The 24,062-nt window shown below is 39.0% G+C and overlaps 1 protein-coding gene across 1 annotated transcript in view; it reads right to left on the reverse strand.

Moving 5' to 3' along the window:
• LOC124131694 (potassium voltage-gated channel subfamily KQT member 1-like) overlaps positions 1 to 24,062 on the reverse strand; it is a 197,304-nt gene that overhangs the window by 44,894 nt on the left and 128,348 nt on the right. The window contains exons 3-5 of the mRNA XM_048393881.1: positions 21,897 to 22,023; positions 16,446 to 16,621; positions 8,398 to 8,553 (exon numbers count right to left, since the gene is read on the reverse strand). Coding sequence (XP_048249838.1) covers positions 8,398 to 8,553; positions 16,446 to 16,621; positions 21,897 to 22,023 — 459 coding nt within the window. The remainder of the gene's footprint in view (positions 1 to 8,397; positions 8,554 to 16,445; positions 16,622 to 21,896; positions 22,024 to 24,062) is intronic.

Raw genomic sequence — 24,062 nt, forward strand, 5'->3', positions numbered from 1 at the left:
GCTTTCATCATGACCATGAATCAGGATATCGTCCATCTGGCACACAACTCCATCTAGACCTTCCAGAACCTGTTGCATTCTTTTCTGAAAATGTTCTGGTGCTGACGAGATGCCAAAAGGTAGGCGGTTAAAACAATACCGGCCAAAGGGTGTATCACAGGTAAGTAGTGAGGAATCTGTGGATAATGGAATCTGGTGGAATCCAGAGTTTGCGTCTAGTTTTGTGAACACTTTAGCTCCACTCAACTGACTTAGTGTGTGATCCACAGCAGGAAGAGGGTGATATTCTCTCCTCACAGACTCGTTCAATTTAGTCAGATCAACACATTCTAACCTTCTCTGAAGATTTTGGGACGACCACCATACCAGCACACCAGTCGGTAGGACAGTCCACTTTAGATATGACACCACTGCTTTCCATTGATTGGAGCTCCTGTTTCACTTTCTTCATGAGAGGTAGAGGCACACGTCTGGGTGTTGAGATAGAGAAAGGCTTAGCATCCTCTTTGAGCTTGATAGTATATTCACCTTCCATCTTTCCTAGCCCAGTGAACAGTTTGGGAAACATGTCTTTCCATTTGTCCCCAACAACGCTATCAATGCGGCTGACAAGGTTGAGAGCTTGAATTGCGGGTCTACCCAGCAGAGAACGAGTAAGACCTCTGGCGACATATATGTTCTGCTCAGTCACAACATCACCGTACACAGTTTTAAGTTTTGCTCTGAATTTTCCAACAACATACAAACTAGAGTTAGCTGGACCGTACAGTCTCTTGCCACTTTGCTGAAGTTTTGGAAAAGGCTTAGACACATAAAGGTCATAGGGAATTACGGTGACGTCAGCACCCGTGTCAATCTTAAAGTCACGAACTAGTCGTGAGTTAACCTCAAGATTTACAAGCCAAGGCCGTGATGGATCAGAGCTTTCACTATCAGCACTAATGGAACCAAGAAAAGCATATTCCTGCTCGTTGGTACACTCATTGTTAGACCCTTGTTCGAGACGAATCTCAGATAGACCCCACCGTTGACTCCTGCATACTACATCCCAGTGTCCAACTTTACGACATTTCCGACAGGTTGACCTGGTTGCAGGACATTCTGCTCTTGGGTGTGAATCTCTACCACAGTATGAACATGTGGGTTTAGGCTTTGCATTGTTAAAAAATGGACGAGGTGAAGTCTTGGGCTTAGTTTTGCCACGAGGTTTCTTGCCTTTGCCTTTAGGAGTGACAAGTTCTTCAACTCTTGAATTTCCACTTGCTGTATTCAAAGACACATTGCCTCGAATCACAGGTTGCTGCTTGTGGATAATTTCAGATTGTCTGGCACTTGTGACAGCTTTCTGTAATGTTAATTCAGAGTCGTGCTGAAGTTTTTCTGATAATTTGAGGTCACGGATTCCAACGACAATTCTGTCTCGAATCATCTCATCATGAAGTGCGCCATAATTACAGTTTTCTGCAAGAGAATAGAGATCTGTGATGAAACTATCAACTGGTTCACCATCTCTCTGTACACGCTGGTTAAATTTAGCTCGCTCAAATATGACATTTCGACGAACAGAAAAGTACTGATCAAACTTAGCTTTGACAATAGTATAGCTCGTCTGTTCCTCTTCAGAGAGAGTGAAAGTCGGCAAAATGTCATCAGCTTCTGCTCCCATCAGGTATATGAGCTGATTTACTTGGGTTTCTTGGTCTTTTGTAGCAAGCTTGGAGGTGATGCGATACCGCTCGAATCGACGGATCCATCTTGTCCATCCCTCTGTGTTAGAGAAATCAAATTGCTCAGGAGGAGTTATTTGAAAGCTTGCCATGACAAAATCCTTCTTCTGACACCATGTGGTGATATGACAAAGATGTCTTCGTTTGTTAAGTGTGTTTATTCACTGGAAGTGTAGCTGTGTACAGGAGTGTGGCTGAAGCCATGTGCTTCCAGCCAGCAGCATACTCGTGAGAGTTATCTCCCCTCATGTCTTTGGCTGGGGCCCATTTAAGGATGGGGCCCACTTAGGGTTTAGCTAATACCACAAATACTAGTGTCATAGCACTTCTTTGTCCAATTGCATGCAAAGTTTCATTCATGTAATGTAGGAAGTTTCTGAGAAAAGTTGTCCCCATTTCACACAGCATACCGGTACACTTAGTTGAAATGCATGGAGCAAGGGCCATAACTCAGTGCTGACAAGATAGTATCACTTAGATCTTCTGAGAAAACTTGTCCCCATTGCAGACACTATGCACTAAGTTGAAAAGCATGGAGTGAGGGCAATAAGTCTGTAAAAAATATTTTTTATGGCACCAATTTTCAAACTCAGTCCCACTGAAAAAGGAGTGAGTGAGTATGGTTTTACGCCGCTTTTAGCAATATTCCAGCAATATCACGGCGGGGGACACCAGAAATGGGCTTCACACATTGTACCCATGTCGGGAATCGAACCCGGGTCTTCTGCATGACGAGCGAACGCTTTAACCACTAGGCTACCCGACGGCCCCACTGAAAAAGGAGATGTAACATATTGTTTCCGATATAGACATCTCCTTAAACATCAGACCAATTTATGTCACCATGCTCGCTTATCGTGTCATCCATTACAATATCCATGGAAAAGCATTTCAGGTGTTTCACTGTGACAACTCAGGAGTCTGTGACCTTTGGAAAATGGACAAATTTGAGGAAATTGCAGTGCCCACTGAGATACCATGCCTCAGTTTAACACAGACACAGTAAACTGACTTGAGCCTATCAGTCTTTGTTTTATACCCTCAATGCTGAGTGCCAGGTAGGGTGACAACAAGTGCCATCTTTTAACGTTTTGTCGTGTGTCATGGCTTGGGGTTTGAACTACCAACATTCTGCTCTCAAACAGACTGTCTTCCACTACACCATAGAGGCAGTTCCATGTCAATGGGTCAGTGTGCATTGATTTTACTTTCTCAGCCCCAACAACACTATGGTCAGGACTCAAACTGAGTAAAAACCTGTAACTATTAAATCTTCACATAACCAAGATGAAAAATTAAAATCCAGTAAATATTGTTGAACTATTGCAGGATATATTCACCAACATTTGACATAATGCAAGGAACAGTTAGATACACTAAAAAACTACAAACATTTTATAGGTAATAGGATGGAATCTGTCACATATGACCTAAATACCACATGATCTACTGCAGGAACAACTTGTCAGAACCCTCCCTAGCAAGAGATGAGATTAGCCACAAATTGGTGCAAGCAGTTTGTCTAGTTTCTGTTTATTGACCAGAACCTTGGGAGAAGGGAAATAGAGACCACATCCTTCTGCCAGAGAATCCCCTGAAAGGTCATGAAGCTGCCTCCTGCTCAGGTAGAACAAAATGTTTATAAGTGACTAAAAGTGATGGCTACACCAGCATCTCCAATAGGGCCTTCTGAGAAGATTCCGGGGTAGAATAGGGCTTCAGCAACCTATGCTTGCCATAAAATGTGACTATGCATGTCGTAAAAGGCGACTAACGGGATCGGGTGGTCAGGTTCGCTGACTTGTTGAATGCATGTCATCGATCCCAATTACCTGGATCGATGCTCATGATGTCAATCACTGGATTGTCTGGTCCAGACTCGATTATTTACAGACCGCCATCATATAGCTGGAATATTGCTGAGTGCGGCGTTGAACAACAATCCAACCAACCAACCAACCAACCAATAGGGCCTTCTGAGAAGAGTGGAGTTGTTACTATGAGATGGGCTTTCTAGGCTCTGGGTATCCTGGTATTGAGAAACAAAGGACATGCAGGGCTTCACAAGAACTAGGTTCCCCAAGAGAATAGGACGATGGTGCTGCCTGACAGATGAAGAACTAGACAACTGGTGAGAGAGAAAGGTTTCATGAAGGACTGCTTTTAGCTCTAGTGCCCGTACCACTGGACATGAGCACACAAAGCACTTCCAGGAACTAGTTAATTCTCTCATGTGCCTCAGTGAAGAACGTAGGCATCAGCCATGCCAAATTAATATTCAAAATTTTTGCTGTAGTACATATGTTGGGTTCATTCATTATAAGGAGCATTTTACTTGAGAAGTGTTATACAAATTGTGATGCCTTGGGTGGATGCAACCAGTTCTTTAAATTTTAAACAACAAACACTTCTTGTTGCTACAGGTGATATATCTGTGTACCATTTTACCTTATCTTCAGTTACTTTAATGAGTTGCGAGGTATAAACTAAAAACAGTTAAAAAACTAAAGATGTTTATATTCATATAAGGAAGGATTATGTTCCAGCATTTTTATTTAATATGGTTTTCACGTACACAGCAAAACATCAGTCTATCAAATCTTTGGTCATCCATTCTGACCACAGCGATAACACTGACTTTATTTATATCACAATGGGTGAAGAATTAAAATGGATCCAATCGGCCAAGTACATCTAGAAACGAACAAGGCTGTTGTTACTGTTAATGTCCTAGATACAAATCAGCTGCTGAAATGATCAGATTCGACAGGAGACAGAACAATGCATCTTAACACATGCATTGCCAGGCGAGGATAAACACACCATCAACCCTGATCACAAGGCTCTCTTTTCATTTCACTGCCAAAAGGCAAAGACTTAATGACATTAAGTCTGGCTAGCTGACTTCACAATGGCCATATCTCACTCAATAATCTGCTAAGTGACTTACATAGGCCTCACATTTGACCGCAGGTCATTTCATTTAGGTTTAACAGGATAAAGAGCTTCCGTACTTGTTGGCAAATGATAAGGATTCATGTTCTTGTCAGACAAAAGGAGACGGGTCTTTTTTTTAGTTTAGACAGGAAATATGTGCTATATCATGTTTAGAAAAAGGAAAGAAAAAAACACTTTTGCCATTTGCATTAGCAAGATAAGCCTTTGTGCCATGAGACTGTAGCTCACCTGTATAATTAGCAACAATCTAAAATGTCAACAAAGACAGCTACTTAACAAAAGCTGCTGTCAGTATCGATGTTCAAATATCGTTAAATATGTCATGTGATGTTTCAGCTTCATTGGTCCATTGGTTCACAAGGAGATAATGTTTACAGTGTGAACAAAATTCATTTTGAGAGGATTTAAGAGCATGGTCAAATATTTTTATAGTTCAAAATGTAAAATATCACGAAATATCATGTGGTTGAGCATGTGGTCCCTGCACATGTATAGTTTTCTGCAAAAATATTCATACGGTTGAGAGTGGTGGCTTGGAAACGAAGACATGAGTTTTTTTAGACCAAATTGTTTCCATGGAAACATAACAAAATAAAATTTAGAAAGATTTCAAAATAGCAAAATGTACCAGTTCAGCTGATCAGTCAAGCAAAAGCCAATTTCTTTTTTGAATATGTTGAACAGTTTAAGTTATACTCTCATTTGATACTAAGACAAAATTGTTTCCATGGAATCGTAAAGATATAATTTGGAAATTTTTTGAAATAGCAAAAGGCACCAGTTCATCTGGTGAGTAATGCATATGCCAAGTTCCATGCCTGGATAATGGCCATAAATGGCTTGTTCAAATGGTACCCATATTGAAAATCAAATTTGAACCTCTTGAACAATTTGGGGTGTTATCGTTGGTGGGAACAAGTGTGTGAAGTTTCGGCTGACATGACAGACAAACAGGCCATGACTTTGGCTAAGAGTTAAATGAGCTACCAAATGTGTCAGTTATATGAACTATTTCAATAACTTTTTGTCACCTGTTCTCCAAACATAAAATTTGACAGTTCTCATGGGCCAACAGTTACTCATACTTGACCTGCTTCTGTTCTGACAAGTTAACAGAAAGTCACCAGTCAACAAAAAGATATAATCAAAATGTCTAGAAAAAACAAAGTATACAACCAGTCACACCTACTTTGAGGACTCCCTTCCCAGTGACAATGACGTTACATGGGGTCAAGTCTGTTCACGGTCCAGACCTCATATTTGTGTAAAGAAATCTTTTAGGGAGCAAATAATCACCTTGATATGGTATCAGTAATAAGAATATCCTGGAGATACACCTTGTTAAGATGCAGTAATGGGCAGATTTTTGAAACACACTTTGATACGTCTGATTAGGATGTGTCTATCTCGGAGTATGTAATTTAACACTTTCTTTCAAATCATGAACCACCAGACTCATTATCAAGCAGCTGCAGACAATCAACCCGATTTAAACTGATTTAGACAGCAAAGCAAAGTGCTTCTATCAACATTCAAATTTAAAACAAGTTTACAATTACAATGCATTGAACAAATGATCTAACAGGCCTTTGAACTGACAAACACAATATATCAACACAACTAGTTAACGTAGAGTCGTTCGCAGTCAGGCTTCACTAGCGGGAGTTTTAGCATCTGAAGCTCACATTCTCCTTACTTCTATAGACATGTGACACTTATGTAAGTAGGAACCTTGTTTTACTTACTCAATGTTTACAAGGTGTATGTAGGTGTATCTGTCCTTATACACATTTTACAATCGAAGAATGATTTAACAATTGGACCACCTTTAGATTCAAGGAAGCTCAAACCTAAATATTGCGCTCCAAGACATCTTACACTGGTACTACAAATACCAGGCCAATCATTCCCATGAGTCCATCACCGGCCCATCGCCTACCAGATCAATTATCGTGAAGTGCACGCGAAATTATTTTGATCAAAAACACCCAAGTGACCAGCGGTCAAAAGGGCCGACTTAAACATGATGATCCAACACCCAGGGGAAACCTGGTCATTAAATCACTTGGCAAGATGTGGTCTGGAACTACACATATAGATCAAGGGCTGATCATTCTGATCTCGAGAGACACTTAGCCAAGATTATCTTTACAAAGAGATTCCCCATTTTAATACATTCTTTGCTTTAGAAAAGATTCAGGCCCTTTAGCATGGTTTGTGATTTTGACATTCAGATGTCTGTCTTGGATCTGTGCTGGTCAATATGAAGATTAGTAGAATGTCAAATATAGAGGAACAGCCACACCAGCTTCTTGTCATCAGAGCTGAGAAAAGGCTGTATGATCAAGGTCAAATTATTGTGTGTAGTTTCCGAGACTCAGTGTTCCTCTTGGTTGCTGTTGACTTTTCTGATGATGTGAATGCTAAGCATATGGAAAATAAATTTTCCTTGTTCAAAAGAATGTATTGATAACCATCAAAAAAGGTCCAAGTGAGAAATATTCCTATTGATGAACCAATCTATCTGAATTCAGACATTTGAAGGGTCATCACATGAAAGGTCAATACTGACCATCTGATGAGTCAATATTCGAGGTCAGTGTTGTTAAAGTGATTTGGGGGTCTACTTTGAAATGTATTCTTTCGTCATGTGGTATGGATTAACCAATGCTACTGCAAGATTTTTAATAGACATATTACAATTCATCTTAAACATGGCCTGCATGACCATGAGAATAGATAATAAAACTTTTCCTGGCCCTAATAAAGTTGTACACATTTGAAAGAAATGAACTTTAAGAGAATTTAATTTTTGTCACTTATTATTAATTTGCTGTATTTAACCCATGTCTCTAAACATATGTGCTCATTATTTCTTTACTAACAAATTACAAAATGGACTTGACTTGTAATGCTTCATTTACATATATTAGAAAACCTTTAGGGAACTCCTAATAACTCCATTGAAGTCTTCATCTCAGCTTGCTTGAGGTTCTTCTCACAATCAGCAAGCCATCATCTTCACTACATATTCTGCTCACGCCATTACGACCGGCTACATGCGACGTGAGGTTTACAAGATATCAGTGAATTGGTGGAAGTCAACTTCCTAGTATTGCTGCTTTTATAACTTGCTCTATCAGCCTGGTATTGTCACTAACTGATGGTTTTGATCCATGAGGAAGATGTCTGCTTGTTCTAAATAAATTAAGACCAGTATTCCAGGTTTTGTTTTGTTTGTGATCTTTAGGTTCTTCAAATAAGATTTTGTTTGTTGGTTTGTTGTTTAATGCCGCACTGAGCAATATTCAAGATATAGTGAGTGAGTGAGTGAGTATGGTTTTACACCACTTTTAGCAATATTCCAGCAATATCACGGTAGGGAGGAACCAGAAATGGGATTCATAAGATATATAAGCGGTCTGTAAATAATCGAGTCCGGACCAGACAATCCTGAGATTGACATCATGAGCATCGATCTACGCAATTAGGATACAATGTCATGCATCCACCATGTCATTGAGCCTGACCACCCAATCCTATTGGTCGCTCTTAATGACAAGCATGGGTTGTTGAAGATCAATTCTAACCTGGATTAAAAAAAATAAAATAAATAAAATATAAATTTTAACCAAGATCTTCACAGGTTCTTCAAATAGCAATTGTCACTGACTTCAGATATATGTAAGCCCAGCTTGCATGGCTAACTTACCACGCCCCACCACAGGGCATCAGCAAAGCTGGAGAAACGCTTCTCACTCCCTTCCTTCCCAAGTAATCCTTTGTGGGCATCTTTCTCTGCCAGGTACACGAAGAAGGAGGAGAAGATGAGGCCAAGGACACCAATATACAAAGTGGTCAACAGCTCCTGCAAAAAACACACATATTTAACATTACCAATGTCTTTATTGATAGGCAGTTGGAGTACTAAGTAAGGATAAGAATTTATGGTTGAACAACTTCTTTATTACAAATAAGAGCGGCCTTTCAGTGTAGGTTCTAACACCGTTAATGGCCTGGCACATGGAACCTACAAACAGGATTAGAAGAACAAGTAATGTATTTGTTTTGTAAGGTCAAAAGGAGATTTGTTTGAGCTTCAGTGAGAATCTGAGTGATGAAATGAAACTCCCATAGTCATTTATGCAAAAATTATATGAGATACTCTGTTGCATCTGATTGAACTTTAGTCCTCATTGGTTTGGAATTGTTTTTAAGTCACATAATAAAAGCTTTGTTTTTGTTTCATTCCAACATGGGAAATAACAAATTGATAATAATGTGAATAATCATGAGATCTGGAGTGTGGCACAATTTGCATCCATATTTCATAAGTCACTTGTAAATTAATATTTAGTTACATCAGTCAGAATCTGCAGTGTTACACATGGGCAAGTCATCACCACACACTGTACTTTGATTTCCATTTGCATATACTGTCCGAAAAAGGAAGGTTAGTTTCTTTCTTGTTTTACGCCACACTGAGCAGCTATTTGACCGTGGTCTGTAAATAATCAAGTCTTGGCCAGACAATCCAGTGATTGACATCATGAGAATCGATCTACGCAATAGGAAGGTCTTGCTCTGGACATATTTGTAAATACAGTCCATTTCTGTCATATAATTTGTTGGGAGAAAACAGTTCCATTAAGAGAAATATGGAATTCAAATTATTAAATTTTACAATATGTAAATTACTTAGGAAGAAAGGATTCAAAGGAAGCATTATTTTCTTTTTCTATACTGAGCTCCATTGTGTTTTCTGGTATGCCTGATTCTATATGCAATGAACAGTGTTTTCATCAAGTATTGACACAGATGTTATGCACAGAGCCATATCAAATTCCATCTTCATTTGAACAGACAGATCTCTACATGCAAAATTCATCAACAACCAATATTAAACAAAGAAGTAGACAATTAAGTGGAGGCATCTGGACGTACTAGAATCATTTTTCAAAACAATTCAATCTTCATCTTCATCATTTGCATCAGCAACCACAGCCCAAAACAAGAAATATTTCAAGATACTGTAATCACACAGTGAATATTCCAGAGTGAAGATGCTTAATTCCCCTCACACCAATGCACTAGCTATCACTTGGACTTAGTTACCTCATCCTACCAGGTACCCATGCTGGGAGAACTCCTCCTACCAGGTACCCATGCTGGGAGAACTCATCCTACCAGGTACCCATGCTGGGAGAACTCATCCTACCAGGTACCCATGCTGGGAGAACTCATCCTACCAGGTACCCATGCTGGGAGAACGCGTCCTTCCAGGTACCCATGCTGGGAGAACTCCTCCTACCAGGTACCCATGCTGGGAGAACGCGTCCTACCAGGTACCCATGCTGGGAGAACGCGTCCTACCAGGTACCCATGCTGGGAGAACTCATCCTACCAGGTACCCATGTTGGGAGAACTCATCCTGCCAGGTACCCATGCTGGGAGAACGCGTCCTACCAGGTACCCATGCTGGGAGAACTCATCCTACCAGGTACCCATGTTGGGAGAACTCATCCTGCCAGGTACCCATGCTGGGAGAACGCGTCCTACCAGGTACCCATGCTGGGAGAACTCATCCTACCAGGTACCCATGCTGGGAGAACTCATCCTACCAGGTACCAATGCTGGGAGAACTCATCCTACCAGGTACCCATGCTGGGAGAACTCATCCTACCAGGTACCCATGCTGGGAGAACTCCTCCTACCAGGTACCCATGCTGGTAGAACTGCTCCTACCAGGTACCCATGCTGGGAGAACTCATCCTGCCAGGTACCCATGCAGGGAGAATGCGTCCTACCAAGTACCCATGCTGGGAGAACGCGTCCTACCAGGTACCCATGCTGGGAGAACGCATCCTACCAGGTACCCATGCTGGGAGAACGCGTCTTACCAGGTACCCATGCTGGGAGAATGCGTCCTACCAGGTTCCGGTGCTGGGAGAACTCATCCTGCCAGGTTCCCATGCTGGGAGAATGCGTCCTACCAGGTACCCATGCTGGAAGAACGCATCCTACCAGGTACCCATGCTGGGAGAACACATCCTACCAGGTACCCATGCTGGAAGAACGCATCCTACCAGGTACCCATGCTGGGAGAATGCGTCCTACCAGGTACCCATGCTGGGAGAACATTAATTGCCTAAGGAGACATGTCTTACAGTTTGGGGCAGGACCAAAGCCCTAGAAACTGGCAGGACCAAAGCCCTAGCAACTGGCAGGACCAAAGCCCTAGAAACTGGCAGGACCAAAGCCCTAGAAACTGACAGGACCAAAGCCCTAGAAACTGACAGGACCAAAGCCCTAGAAACTGGCAGGACCAAAGCCCTTGAAACTGGCAGGACCAAAGCCTTAGAAACTGGCAGGACCAAAGCCCTAGAAACTGGCAGGACCAAAGGACCAAATCCCTAGAAACTGACAGGACCAAAGCCCTAGAAACTGGCAGGACCAAAGCCCTAGAAACTGGCAGGACCAAAGCCCTAGAAACTGGCAGAACCAAAGCCCTAGAAACTGGCAGGACCAAAGCCCTAGAAACTGGCAGGACCAAAGCCCTAGAAACTGGCAGGACCAAAGCCTTAGAAACTGGCAGGACCAAAGCCCTAGAAACTGGCAGGACCAAAGCACTAGAAACTGGCAGGACCAAATCCCTAGAAACTGGCAGGACCAAAGCCCTTGAAACTGGCAGGAATCAAGCTGCCAAACATGGCCACCCATCCAACTACTGTCTGTGACTGATGTTGATTAATTTCAACTGACTGTGTGACCTGTGGACTGTAACACAGCACAAGATGCCACTGCACACAATCATCTATGTCATGCTTATTTTATTTCCATCTTCCTGAGGCAAGGGAGTTAACTGACTGTAAAAGTTCAGTTTCCACCCTTGCTGAACTAGGCTGCAATTATGGAGTTGTATTTTGGCAAGGGTGGAAACTGGACTTTTAGAGTCAGTTAACTCCCCTGCCTTGGGAAGATGATTTTATTTCATGTTTTACATATTTCTATGCAAGGTGCAATGAGAAAATAGAGCCACTCGCCTCTGTCGCTCACCTGAGCAATTGCAACAATAGATCATAAACATCAAAATACAATGTTAACAAGAGAATGACTCCTGTGGACATGCAGAGATGAACTCTGGGAAGACAATGACCTATGATATGACTTCAGTTGAAGTTGTCATGGTCATGCATAATATATGACAATTACCTGAAATAATTACTTGAAGTTTTTGAGGTGCTGATGAAATGATTTATTATTCATCTTAACAGATTAGAATTGAAATAAATAGTCCTAAAGATCACTCAATATTTAATGAACATCACCTTCTTCAACCATGACATTTCAAATGTCTATCCACATCCTCTTCTTCATGTATATATATGATTATTTCCTATTTGGCTCAAGATAAGCATGATCACAAAGACACATGAACTGCCGGGCCAAAGAGAGTATAAGTATACACTTGACATCTGATAGGACCAAACGTATTAAAACATTAGTAGTATAGACAATGACAGTTCTGGCTCACTTCCACTGGAGCCAGATTTATATACCTATACTGCTACTACACAGGAATTTTTTATGCAAAAATGATGATGCGCACAAATGATCGTCATGCTAAGCAGTTGCTATATTTTGCTAAGCAGTTGCTATATTTTGCTACGCAGTTGCTATATTTTGCTGGTGAGCTAGAGCCAATTTAGCTTAATCTCATGACGATCATCAATTTTGCATAAAACATTCCTGTGTAGTAGCAGTATAGGTATAAAAATCTGGCTCCAGTGGAAGTGAGCCAGAACTGTCATTGTCTATACTACTACTACGTATGCAGGCTGAAAACAGTCACCGAAATACAACAATCATACCCATACAAATACATCACCATCGAATATCCATTTCTTGATTGTTTCATCTTTAGCTAACATGGAACATACTTTATTGCCTCTGTTGTATTAGTTTCTTGACTGTTTTTTTTAACATAGAAAACACTACACCCCACTGGGCCTTAGTGTTTGTTTGTTTGTTGGTTGGTTACTTAAAACAGCAATCAACAATTTTCCACATATATGACAGCAGTCTGTAAATAATCAAATCTGGACCAGACAACCACGAGCATGGATCCATGCAACGGATATAAGATGACATGCAATCAACCTAGTACTGAATCTGAATCTAACTGCCCAGGTTGCTGGAGACCTATATTCTCACCTCATGGGTGTAAAGTGTCAATAGCAAAGACATCAGTACATTTCATGTGTGAGTCATTTTGACTTTGCCTGATTGACACTAATTCTGACCCGAGTTCAATAAATTCAGTATGATACAAACACACTCATGTAATCATCTCTAAATATGATTTCTGAAACGAATTGATACACTCAATTCACAAGCTATCAACAAGTTGTCTTATTTCCATATCTGAAAAAGATCAGTCTGGGGCTTGGCAGCCTTCAATCCAATATTGGCAACAGTCTCAATAAGGTACAGTAAATTATGCTTATAACGAACACGCTTATAACAAACAGACAGATATGACAAACTTATTTTTTGTTTCCAACCATTTGTGTATATATGCTGTATATATGCTTATAATGAACTATGGTTATACCGAACTAGAATTAGTGGCCCCTTTGAGTTTGTTACCATAGTTTACTGTAGTTCTTAACATCTGCATAGTTTGATGTGTGTTTCAATAATTAAACATCTTCCTGAGTCAAGGGTGTTAACTGTCTAAAAAAGTCCAGTTTCCACCCTTGCCGAACTAGGCTGGAATTCCGGAGTTATATTTTGGCTGGACAAACGAGTCAATGCATTGTCCAATCAACATTGCGTAGCTAACAAGACATCTGGTTTGTAAACAACATGGATTTCAATGTGCAGATTTCAGTCGACTACAGGATTTGCATAGCATGTGTAAATCTTTTCAGGTTTTAAATCAAGGTGCTCAAGTGATCTGATGCACTTAATGAGTTAAGACCCGTTTTATTAAAATATAGATCTTGATTATCGATCAGATTGTCTTGACTGGGCATCACCATCTTGTTTGAAGCAAATGCAAGTGATATGAGAGGGGGAATCTGATTGGTCAATAGGAGGACACAGAAGGGACATAACTTGTAATAGCCACTGGTGGTGCTACGACCAGGCCTGGAACTTCAGTCTGGTTCATTGGTGGAAACTTGACTTTTATAGTCAGTTAACACCCTCGCCTTGGGAAAATGTAATTAAACAGTTCATTAACTGTTCAGGACATATAAACACTTTGTTGTCGATAGTGTATCAGTCTGAGTCTAGATGATATTATGGTGCTCGTGGGAAACTGAGACCGGGTCACAGTATTATTAGGGTAATTACAATGTGAGGTGAAATGATGCTAATGTGACATTCAGTATTATGTGTGTGTAGGTGTACAAGTCTGGTTTAATGGGTCGTATAGTGCTAGCCCAGCGAGATACCCTGCCGGAGGTTTTAACATGGACACCTGACAAAGACGCTGCATACTACCTCCGAGCTGACCACTCTTTGTTTTATCCCATTAATGCTGAATGCCAGGCAGGGTAACAACAAGTACCATCTTTTAGCATCTTTTGGTATGATGCGGTTGGAGATGGAACCCCCAACCTTCCGTTGTTCGGACGGACACTCTTCCGCTAGACCACGGAGGCGGTCCGGGTAATCATTAACTGATAGTAGGATACATCATGTGTATAAGCAGGCAACCAAAGTAGGTGGCACGTGGTCCTGTTTAGAGCACACAGGTAAAAAGTCAGTTGAAGCGAAGCAATGTTGGGTGGAGGAAGTTGGCTAAATTGGTGACCGAGTTCAGAAGCTTGTCTCCTGATAGTTTCCAGAGCTTTGGTCCTGCCCCACACTGAAGTAGATGTTACATGTAGTGCCTCCTCAGGCAAGAGACACTTTTAAATGTTTACAATGTTCACACAGCAGTGAATGGGTACCTGGTAGGATGAGATGGTCATTTGACTGTACACATCCTATTGCCTCATACAGCAGAGTGGGTTGTATACTCCCAAGGGAGCTGAGAATGAAACTTGAGTGCAAAGTGATCCAGAGGGTAGTAATAACATAGCGCCATGGTAAATGGAATCTGGTGCTCTATCGATGGACAAGGTCTGCTAGGACTACCAACTGTCCTTGATCCCTTTTTAACCCATCATAATGTATGCTGCCATGTGGCAGGCCATGTGTTGCTTAGCATTTAACAAATGACATTTAGTTTCGCAAAATGTCATGTAAAAGTCAACACTCCAACATGTGACAATCTTTATTTCTTATTTCTATTATTTTCAAAAGCACACTGAACATCAATTGTGATTGATGAGGAGACATAAGAAGCAAGAATTCTAAGATTGTGGAAGCATGAAATATATAAAGAAATGTTATATAAATATATAAAAATTCTGAGTATGTAAAGAAACATAAAATGCATACTGTGTTAATAACAAAGTTCAGATATTTTAAGACATATTTACATAACCTTTATATAAATTATTACTTGCCAGTTTAACTTTGTTTCTCAAAACTTTCAGTCTTAACTTAAAGACAACAGGATCAATTTCATATTTAATGTATCAGAGATTTACAAGATTACAGGCCTTTTATTACGGTGATGTTTGCATGGTGACATAGTGAGAAGTGAGTGCATGCGTCTATAAAAATTATTTATCATATCTGATTTATGAATGCATGTTATCACTACATTGACACATTTTAGTATAGTTGAAGGATGAATATTTACAATTGCAAAATGCAAAATAAAACAAACTTTTGATATAAAATAAAGATAACCAAAACTGCATATGAAAAAGAATTGACAATAATCATATCTTAAATCATGAATGATTAACTATTAAGAGTTTGGCAAATCAGGTGACAGGTGATCTCATCAATGGATGATCATCTTTGATCCCTGCTGTTGTCTCATGCAGTACAACTTAGTGCTACACCTCTGTCTACCCCCATAATACATAACTACCATTTCTAATTTAATTGGGGGCACGGGTGGCCCAGTCGTCTAAGGCGCCACGATTCGCTGTACAGAGTTGCGTCCCTTGGGCACACCAGAAACCTATGATTGTGGGTTGAATCCCGGTTCGCCCCGATTATGTTTCTAGGTTTGTCAGCACCATACCCGTGCTCGTGGGTTTCATCAAAGTGGTAAACGTGCATCACTTCAGGCTTTCCTCCCACATTAAGCTGACACGCCGCGATATAACTGGAATATACTGTTAAAAGCGGCATTAAACCCAACTCACTCACTCTAATTTAATGCTATTACTTCTGCATGTCCTTTCATGGATTAATTCAAGACTTCCTTAAATTTGAGCCCTGTTTTATCCTGTGTCAGTGACCTTGACTTTATATGAAAGTTATCCAAAGTTGATGCGATCAAGACCTTGCCCAAAAATTTGGTACATTAAGTTTTGTCAAACTCCAATCATAAATACCTGTTATCACACAAGCGTTTTTGATGCCTTGTTCATATTGAGTAACCTAGACCTGCAATGTCATGCAGTGATACGTCAGAATTTTTTTCTAGGAATATATATGTGACGTCTCTTAACAGCTATCATAAACATGTGTTCAAGTAAGCGTTGTTGTATATTATTACTACCCTTTGGATCAATTTGCACTCAAGACTCAAATTTTAGTGATCACATGAAGCAGCCCTTCTTAGATGATAAAAAAATAAATTTATTTGGCAAACATGAAAAGAGCTCTGCAAGGAATGCTCACCTGTCTGTGAGCCCATACCACAGACCCAAGCAGTTTCCATGTACCTCCACGTCGATCCATCCGGACAAGACGCAGGATCTGGAAGAACCGAAAACCTCGGAGAGAGGAAGTAGCAAACATGTCCTGGGTGCTGCCAACAATCAGAGACACCAGGCTGGCCAGCAGCAGAATGACATCTACAATCAAACAAGAAACCTGTCAGTTCCTTCATGAAATATCTTAAATCTATAATACAATAATAATATCATCTAAAATACAACAATCACAGACACCAGGCTGGCCAGCAGCAGAATGACATCTACAATCAAACAAGAAACCTGTCAGTTCCTTCATTAAATATCTTAAATCTATAATACAATAATAATATCATCAATAATACAACAATCACAGACACCAGGCTGGCCAGCAGCAGAATGACATCTACAATCAAACAAGAAACCTGTCAGTTCCTTCATGAAATATCTTAAATCTATAATACAATAATAATATCATCTAAAATACAACAATCACAGACACCAGGCTGGCCAGCAGCAGAATGACATCTACAATCAAACAAGAAACCTGTCAGTTCCTTCATGAAATATCTTAAATCTATAATACAATAATAATATCATCTAAAATACAACAATCACAGACACCAGGCTGGCCAGCAGCAGAATGACATCTACAATCAAACAAGAAACCTGTCAGTTCCTTCATTAAATATCTTAAATCTATAATACAATAATAATATCATCAATAATACAACAATCACAGACACCAGGCTGGCCAGCAGCAGAATGACATCTACAATCAAACAAGAAACCTGTCAGTTCCTTCATGAAATATCTTAAATCTATAATACAATAATAATATCATCTAAAATACAACAATCACAGACACCAGGCTGGCCAGCAGCAGAATGACATCTACAATCAAACAAGAAACCTGTCAGTTCCTTCATGAAATATCTTAAATCTAGAATACAATAATAATATCATCTAAAATACAACAATCAGAGACACCGGGCTGGCCAGCAGCAGAATGACATCTACAATCAAACAAGAAACCTGTCAGTTCCTTCATTAAATATCTTAAATCTATAATACAATAATAATATCATCTAAAATACAACAATCACAGACACCAGGCTGGCCAGCAGCAGAATGACATCTACAATCAAACAAGAAACCTGTCAGTTCCTACATGAAATATCTTAAATCTATAATACAATAATAATATCATCTAAAATACAACAATCACAGACACCGGGCTGGCCAGCAGCAGAATGACATCTACAATCAAACAAGAAACCTGTCAGTTCCTTCATTAAATATCTTAAATCTAGAATACAATAATAATATCATCTAAAATACAACAATCACAGACACCAGGCTGGCCAGCAGCAGAATTACATCTACAATCAAACAAGAAACCTGTCAGTTCCTTCATGAAATATCTTAAATCTATAATACAATAATAATATCATCTAAAATACAACAATCAGAGACACCAGGCTGGCCAGCAGCAGAATGACATCTACAATCAAACAAGAAACCTGTCAGTTCCTTCATGATATATCTTAAATCTATAATACAATAATAATATCATCTAAAATACAACAATCACAGACACCAGGCTGGCCAGCAGCAGAATGACATCTACAATCAAACAAGAAACCTGTCAGTTCCTTCATGAAATATCTTAAATCTAGAATACAATAATAATATCATCTAAAATACAACAATCAGAGACACCAGGCTGGCCAGCAGCAGAATGACATCTACAATCAAACAAGAAACCTGTCAGTTCCTTCATGATATATCTTAAATCTATAATACAATAATAATATCATCTAAAATACAACAATCACAGACACCAGGCTGGCCAGCAGCAGAATGACATCTACAATCAAACAAGAAACCTGTCAGTTCCTTCATGAAATATCTTAAATCTATAATACAATAATAATATCATCTAAAATACAACAATCACAGACACCAGGCTGGCCAGCAGCAGAATGACATCTACAATCAAACAAGAAACCTGTCAGTTCCTTCATGAAATATCTTAAATCTATAATACAATAATAATATCATCTAAAATACAACAATCAGAGACACCAGGCTGGCCAGCAGCAGAATGACATCTACAATCAAACAAGAAACCTGTCAGTTCCTTCATGATATATCTTAAATCTATAATACAATAATAATATCATCTAAAATACAACAATCACAGACACCAGGCTGGCCAGCAGCAGAATGACATCTACAATCAAACAAGAAACCTGTCAGTTCCTTCATGAAATATCTTAAATCTAGAATACAATAATAATATCATCTAAAATACAACAATCAGAGACACCAGGCTGGCCAGCAGCAGAATGACATCTACAATCAAACAAGAAACCTGTCAGTTCCTTCATGATATATCTTAAATCTATAATACAATAATAATATCATCTAAAATACAACAATCACAGACACCGGGCTGGCCAGCAGCAGAATGACATCTACAATCAAACAAGAAACCTGTCAGTTCCTTCATGAAATATCTTAAATCTATAATACAATAATAATATCATCTAAAATACAACAATCAGAGACACCAGGCTGGCCAGCAGCAGAATGACATCTACAATCAAACAAGAAACCTGTCAGTTCCTTCATGATATATCTTAAATCTATAATACAATAATAATATCATCTAAAATACAACAATCAGAGACACCGGGCTGGCCAGCAGCAGAATGACATCTACAATCAAACAAGAAACCTGTCAGTTCCTTCATGAAATATCTTAAATCTATAATACAATAATAATATCATCTAAAATACAACAATCACAGACACCAGGCTGGCCAGCAGCAGAATGACATCTACAATCAAACAAGAAACCTGTCAGTTCCTTCAAGAAATATCCTAAATCTATAATACAATAATAATATCATCTATAATACAACAATCACAGACACCGGGCTTGCCAACAGCAGAATAAAATCTACAACCAAACACGCAGCCTGTCAGTTCCTTCAAGAAATATCTTAAATCTATAATACAATAATAATATCATCAATAATACAACAATCACAGACACTGGGCTTGCCAACAGCAGAATGAAATCTACAACCAAACACGCAGCCTGTCAGTTCCTACAAGAAATATCTTAAATCTATAATACAATAATAATATCATCAATAATACAACAATCACAGACACCGGGTTTGCCAGCAGCAGAATGACATCTACAATCAAACAAGAAACCTGTCAGTTCCCTCATGAAATATCTTTAATCTCAGTTCCTTCATGAAATATCTTAAATCTATAATACAATAATAATATCATCTAAAATACAACAATCACAGACACCAGGCTGGCCAGCAGCAGAATGACATCTACAATCAAACAAGAAACCTGTCAGTTCCTTCATGAAATATCTTAAATCTATAATACAATAATAATATCATCTAAAATACAACAATCACAGACACCAGGCTGGCCAGCAGCAGAATGACATCTACAATCAAACAAGAAACCTGTCAGTTCCCTCATGAAATATCTTTAATCTCAGTTCCTTCATTAAATATCTTAAATCTATAATACAATAATAATATCATCTAAAATACAACAATCACAGACACCAGGCTGGCCAGCAGCAGAATGACATCTACAATCAAACAAGAAACCTGTCAGTTCCTTCATGAAATATCTTAAATCTATAATACAATAATAATATCATCTAAAATACAACAATCACAGACACCAGGCTGGCCAGCAGCAGAATGACATCTACAATCAAACAAGAAACCTGTCAGTTCCTACATGAAATATCTTAAATCTATAATACAATAATAATATCATCTAAAATACAACAATCACAGACACCAGGCTGGCCAGCAGCAGAATGACATCTACAATCAAACAAGAAACCTGTCAGTTCCTTCATGAAATATCTTAAATCTAGAATACAATAATAATATCATCTAAAATACAACAATCACAGACACCAGGCTGGCCAGCAGCAGAATGACATCTACAATCAAACAAGAAACCTGTCAGTTCCTTCATGAAATATCTTAAATCTATAATACAATAATAATATCATCTAAAATACAACAATCACAGACACCAGGCTGGCCAGCAGCAGAATGACATCTACAATCAAACAAGAAACCTGTCAGTTCCTTCATGAAATATCTTAAATCTATAATACAATAATAATATCATCTAAAATACAACAATCACAGACACCAGGCTGGCCAGCAGCAGAATGACATCTACAATCAAACACGCAGCCTGTCAGTTCCTTCAAGAAATATCTTAAATCTATAATACAATAATAATATCATCAATAATACAACAATCACAGACACTGGGCTTGCCAACAGCAGAATGAAATCTACAACCAAACACGCAGCCTGTCAGTTCCTACAAGAAATATCTTAAATCTATAATACAATAATAATATCATCAATAATACAACAATCACAGACACCGGGTTTGCCAGCAGCAGAATGACATCTACAATCAAACAAGAAACCTGTCAGTTCCCTCATGAAATATCTTTAATCTCAGTTCCTTCATTAAATATCTTAAATCTATAATACAATAATAATATCATCAATAATACAACAATCACAGACACCAGGCTGGCCAACAGCAGAATGAAATCTACAACCAAACAAGCAGCCTGTCAGTTCCTTCATGAAATATCTTAAATCTCAGTTCCTTCATGAAATATCTTAAATCTATAATACAATAATAATATCATCTATAATACAACAATCAGAGACACCGGGCTGGGCAGTAACAGAATGACTTTCCAATACAACAGTCTGTCAGTCTCTTCCTGAGACAGTCAGCACCTAAAGTTTAAAGGCCACTATGTGACTTCAGGAATGACTCCTTGTATCTTATGCTTGTCACAAGATCTGACTAACATGGACATCTGGTGGTCATGCAGGCTCTTTGATCTGGCTCATTGTGTGTCAGTATACCCTGATGACTGGGAAAGCTGATTGACCGCTAGCCCGTCTGACCCAGCATAGATTATTCAACCATCATTTAACTGGAAAAAACATGCAGTTGTTTGTTGTTTAATGATGAACTCAGCTATATTCCAGCTACTTCAAGACGGTACATGAAGGTGGTCTGTAAATAATTGATTCTGGATCAGACAATCCAGTGATGGACATCATGAGCATTTTTCTACATAACTGGTTTATAATGACAAGTATATAATTATCAAGTCAGAGAGCTTGACCACCAGATCCCTTTAATAGCCTGAGACTTACGACAAGCATGGGTTGCTGGAGACCAATTCCTTCCTTGGGAAAAGTTTGTTGTAATTTATCAGGACAAAAATATGGGTTAAGAATAAATTTATCAACTAATTTGCACACAATAAGTCATCATATACATAACATCACATGATATCATGTCTGACCACTAGTGATAACATTTGACCCACCTATTAAGCAGAGAGGTCTTCTCATGAACTTGAGTCTACCCATGCATCCCTGGTACCGGGACCGACACCCAGAGGACCACAGACGTAGACAGAACTCCATGGCGATCCACACCAGCAGCACCACTTCCTGGAATACACAAATCAACACTCCACAATTACAGTCTGTCTAGTCAGTTCTGTAGAATATAGCATTTAATCTTGAGATATTCCAGCTAACATGGCAAAACATTCCCAATCTGTCTGAGGCATTAATTATTCTGGAGAATAAATGGGGCTAGAGAGGGTGATAGCTTTTGCTGAGAAATACTTAATGTGGGTCGCAAAGTGTCTGTATCCTGAAAGAAACATGCAACAAGTTTCCAGTTTCATGAGTTCCTACATACATCAGCAGCATTAAGTGATATTGGTCTAACGACTAAAAACACTTATATAATTAGGAGATAAACATACCGGTACTGTGTTTTCAATGTAGAGCAAGGTGACCTGTAGATTTAACCTCGCTAAATTGAATTTGGAAACGAATGCACAGCGTGAGGTTTCAAATGTTAAATTTAGCGTGGTTAAATCAACAGGTAACCTAGCTCTACGTTGAAAACACAGTACGTTTATCTCCATTCTACCATGACTAAATAAAACTCAAACTCTTTTGTGCTAGCAAAATATATTGAGTGAAGCGGCATGGGTTGAGTTCAGTGTTTTGAGTGGGTTGTCGATGTGAATTACGGATTCGCCGCCAACAGTCTTTAAACAAAATATGGCGTATATGCCCAGGCAGTTTGTTTACACCATAATACTTCACTCAAACATATGACAGGCATTGAAAGCATATAAGCACAGCAACTTGGAAAGCTTTCGTTCTACACCGAATGTCACCATTATGACGTCATATTGCTCATTATGACACAAAAGATATCACATCACAGTTGTACATAGAAAATCGCCAATTCCAAGCTCTTTGTTGTCTCCAAAACATAAATACATTCACTTTGTAGATTTCTATTGTGTTTTCTGCATGAAATGTATTGCCACACATTCTTTGAATATTGCAGTAACCGCAACTTTGCATTTTGTAACCTTATATTGTTGATATAATTATTTAAATATACCTACCGACAATGACTGAAAAAAGGACTATTAGATGAATATTAGCTTCTGCGGTGATGCAGCTGTCAAACCAGCTGTTTCAATCAAAGGGGGCGTTATTGTGATTTAATAGCCCCTGACTGACCAATCAGAATCGAGTAGTTTCCAAATTCATGGTAGAATTAATATTTAATTGGCAGAAAACATCAAACGTGCAACACAGATCATATAAAATATTGGATAGTTTTGCTTATTACATTTTGGCTCACAATGCACAAGATCTATGTCAGGCTGGTCACAAGACTGATATGCTATTTTATCTGAGTAGCAGTTTCCTCAAAACTGAAATTGATTTGATAAATGTATCTACAAAAAATAGAATAAACATGTCACAAAGCGGAGAATATAACTGATTACGTTTTACATGTTCAACAGTTTTGAAGCATTCAGTTTGCAGTGAAGTAAAATCCTTCCAACTTCTTGGATGGAGCAAGTGAGAAAGACCAACAATTATCAAAATGTCAACGTTTTCTGATCTGACTTCTATCTCTGTTACAGCAACTGTCAAAGTTAACTTCTTACATTATTATTTACTGATATACCTGTCATTTTTGAATAGATCTTCCACTTCCACCACACCACACCACACACTTCTACACATATACATACACACCAAATATCCCATCAGAGATATTTGGCGTGACTGGTGTGATTGTGGTGTTGTGCAAAGTTATCCGTGTGAAGACAGATTTTGAGTGTAGGTAAACTGTATGTAGGCAGATTTTGAGTGTAGGTAAACTGTATGTAGGCAGATTCTGAGTGTAGGTAAACTGTATGTAGGCATATTTTGAGTGTAGGTAAACTGTATGTAGGCAGATTTTGAGTGTAGGTAAACTGTATGTAGGCAGATTTTGAGTGTAGGTAAACTGTTTGTAGGCAGATTGTGAGTGAGGTAAACTGACATATTTAGGAGAACTGTAGGCATATTTTGAGTAGGTAAACTGTATGTAGGCAGATTGTGAGTGAAGATAAACTGTATGTAGTCAGATTTTAAGTGTACCGTATATCGCTGTGTATAAAGCG

This window comes from Haliotis rufescens, unplaced genomic scaffold (genome assembly GCF_023055435.1).
Source record: "Haliotis rufescens isolate VD_foot unplaced genomic scaffold, xgHalRufe1.0.p SCAF_1, whole genome shotgun sequence".
In the NCBI taxonomy this organism is placed as follows: domain Eukaryota; kingdom Metazoa; phylum Mollusca; class Gastropoda; order Lepetellida; family Haliotidae; genus Haliotis; species Haliotis rufescens.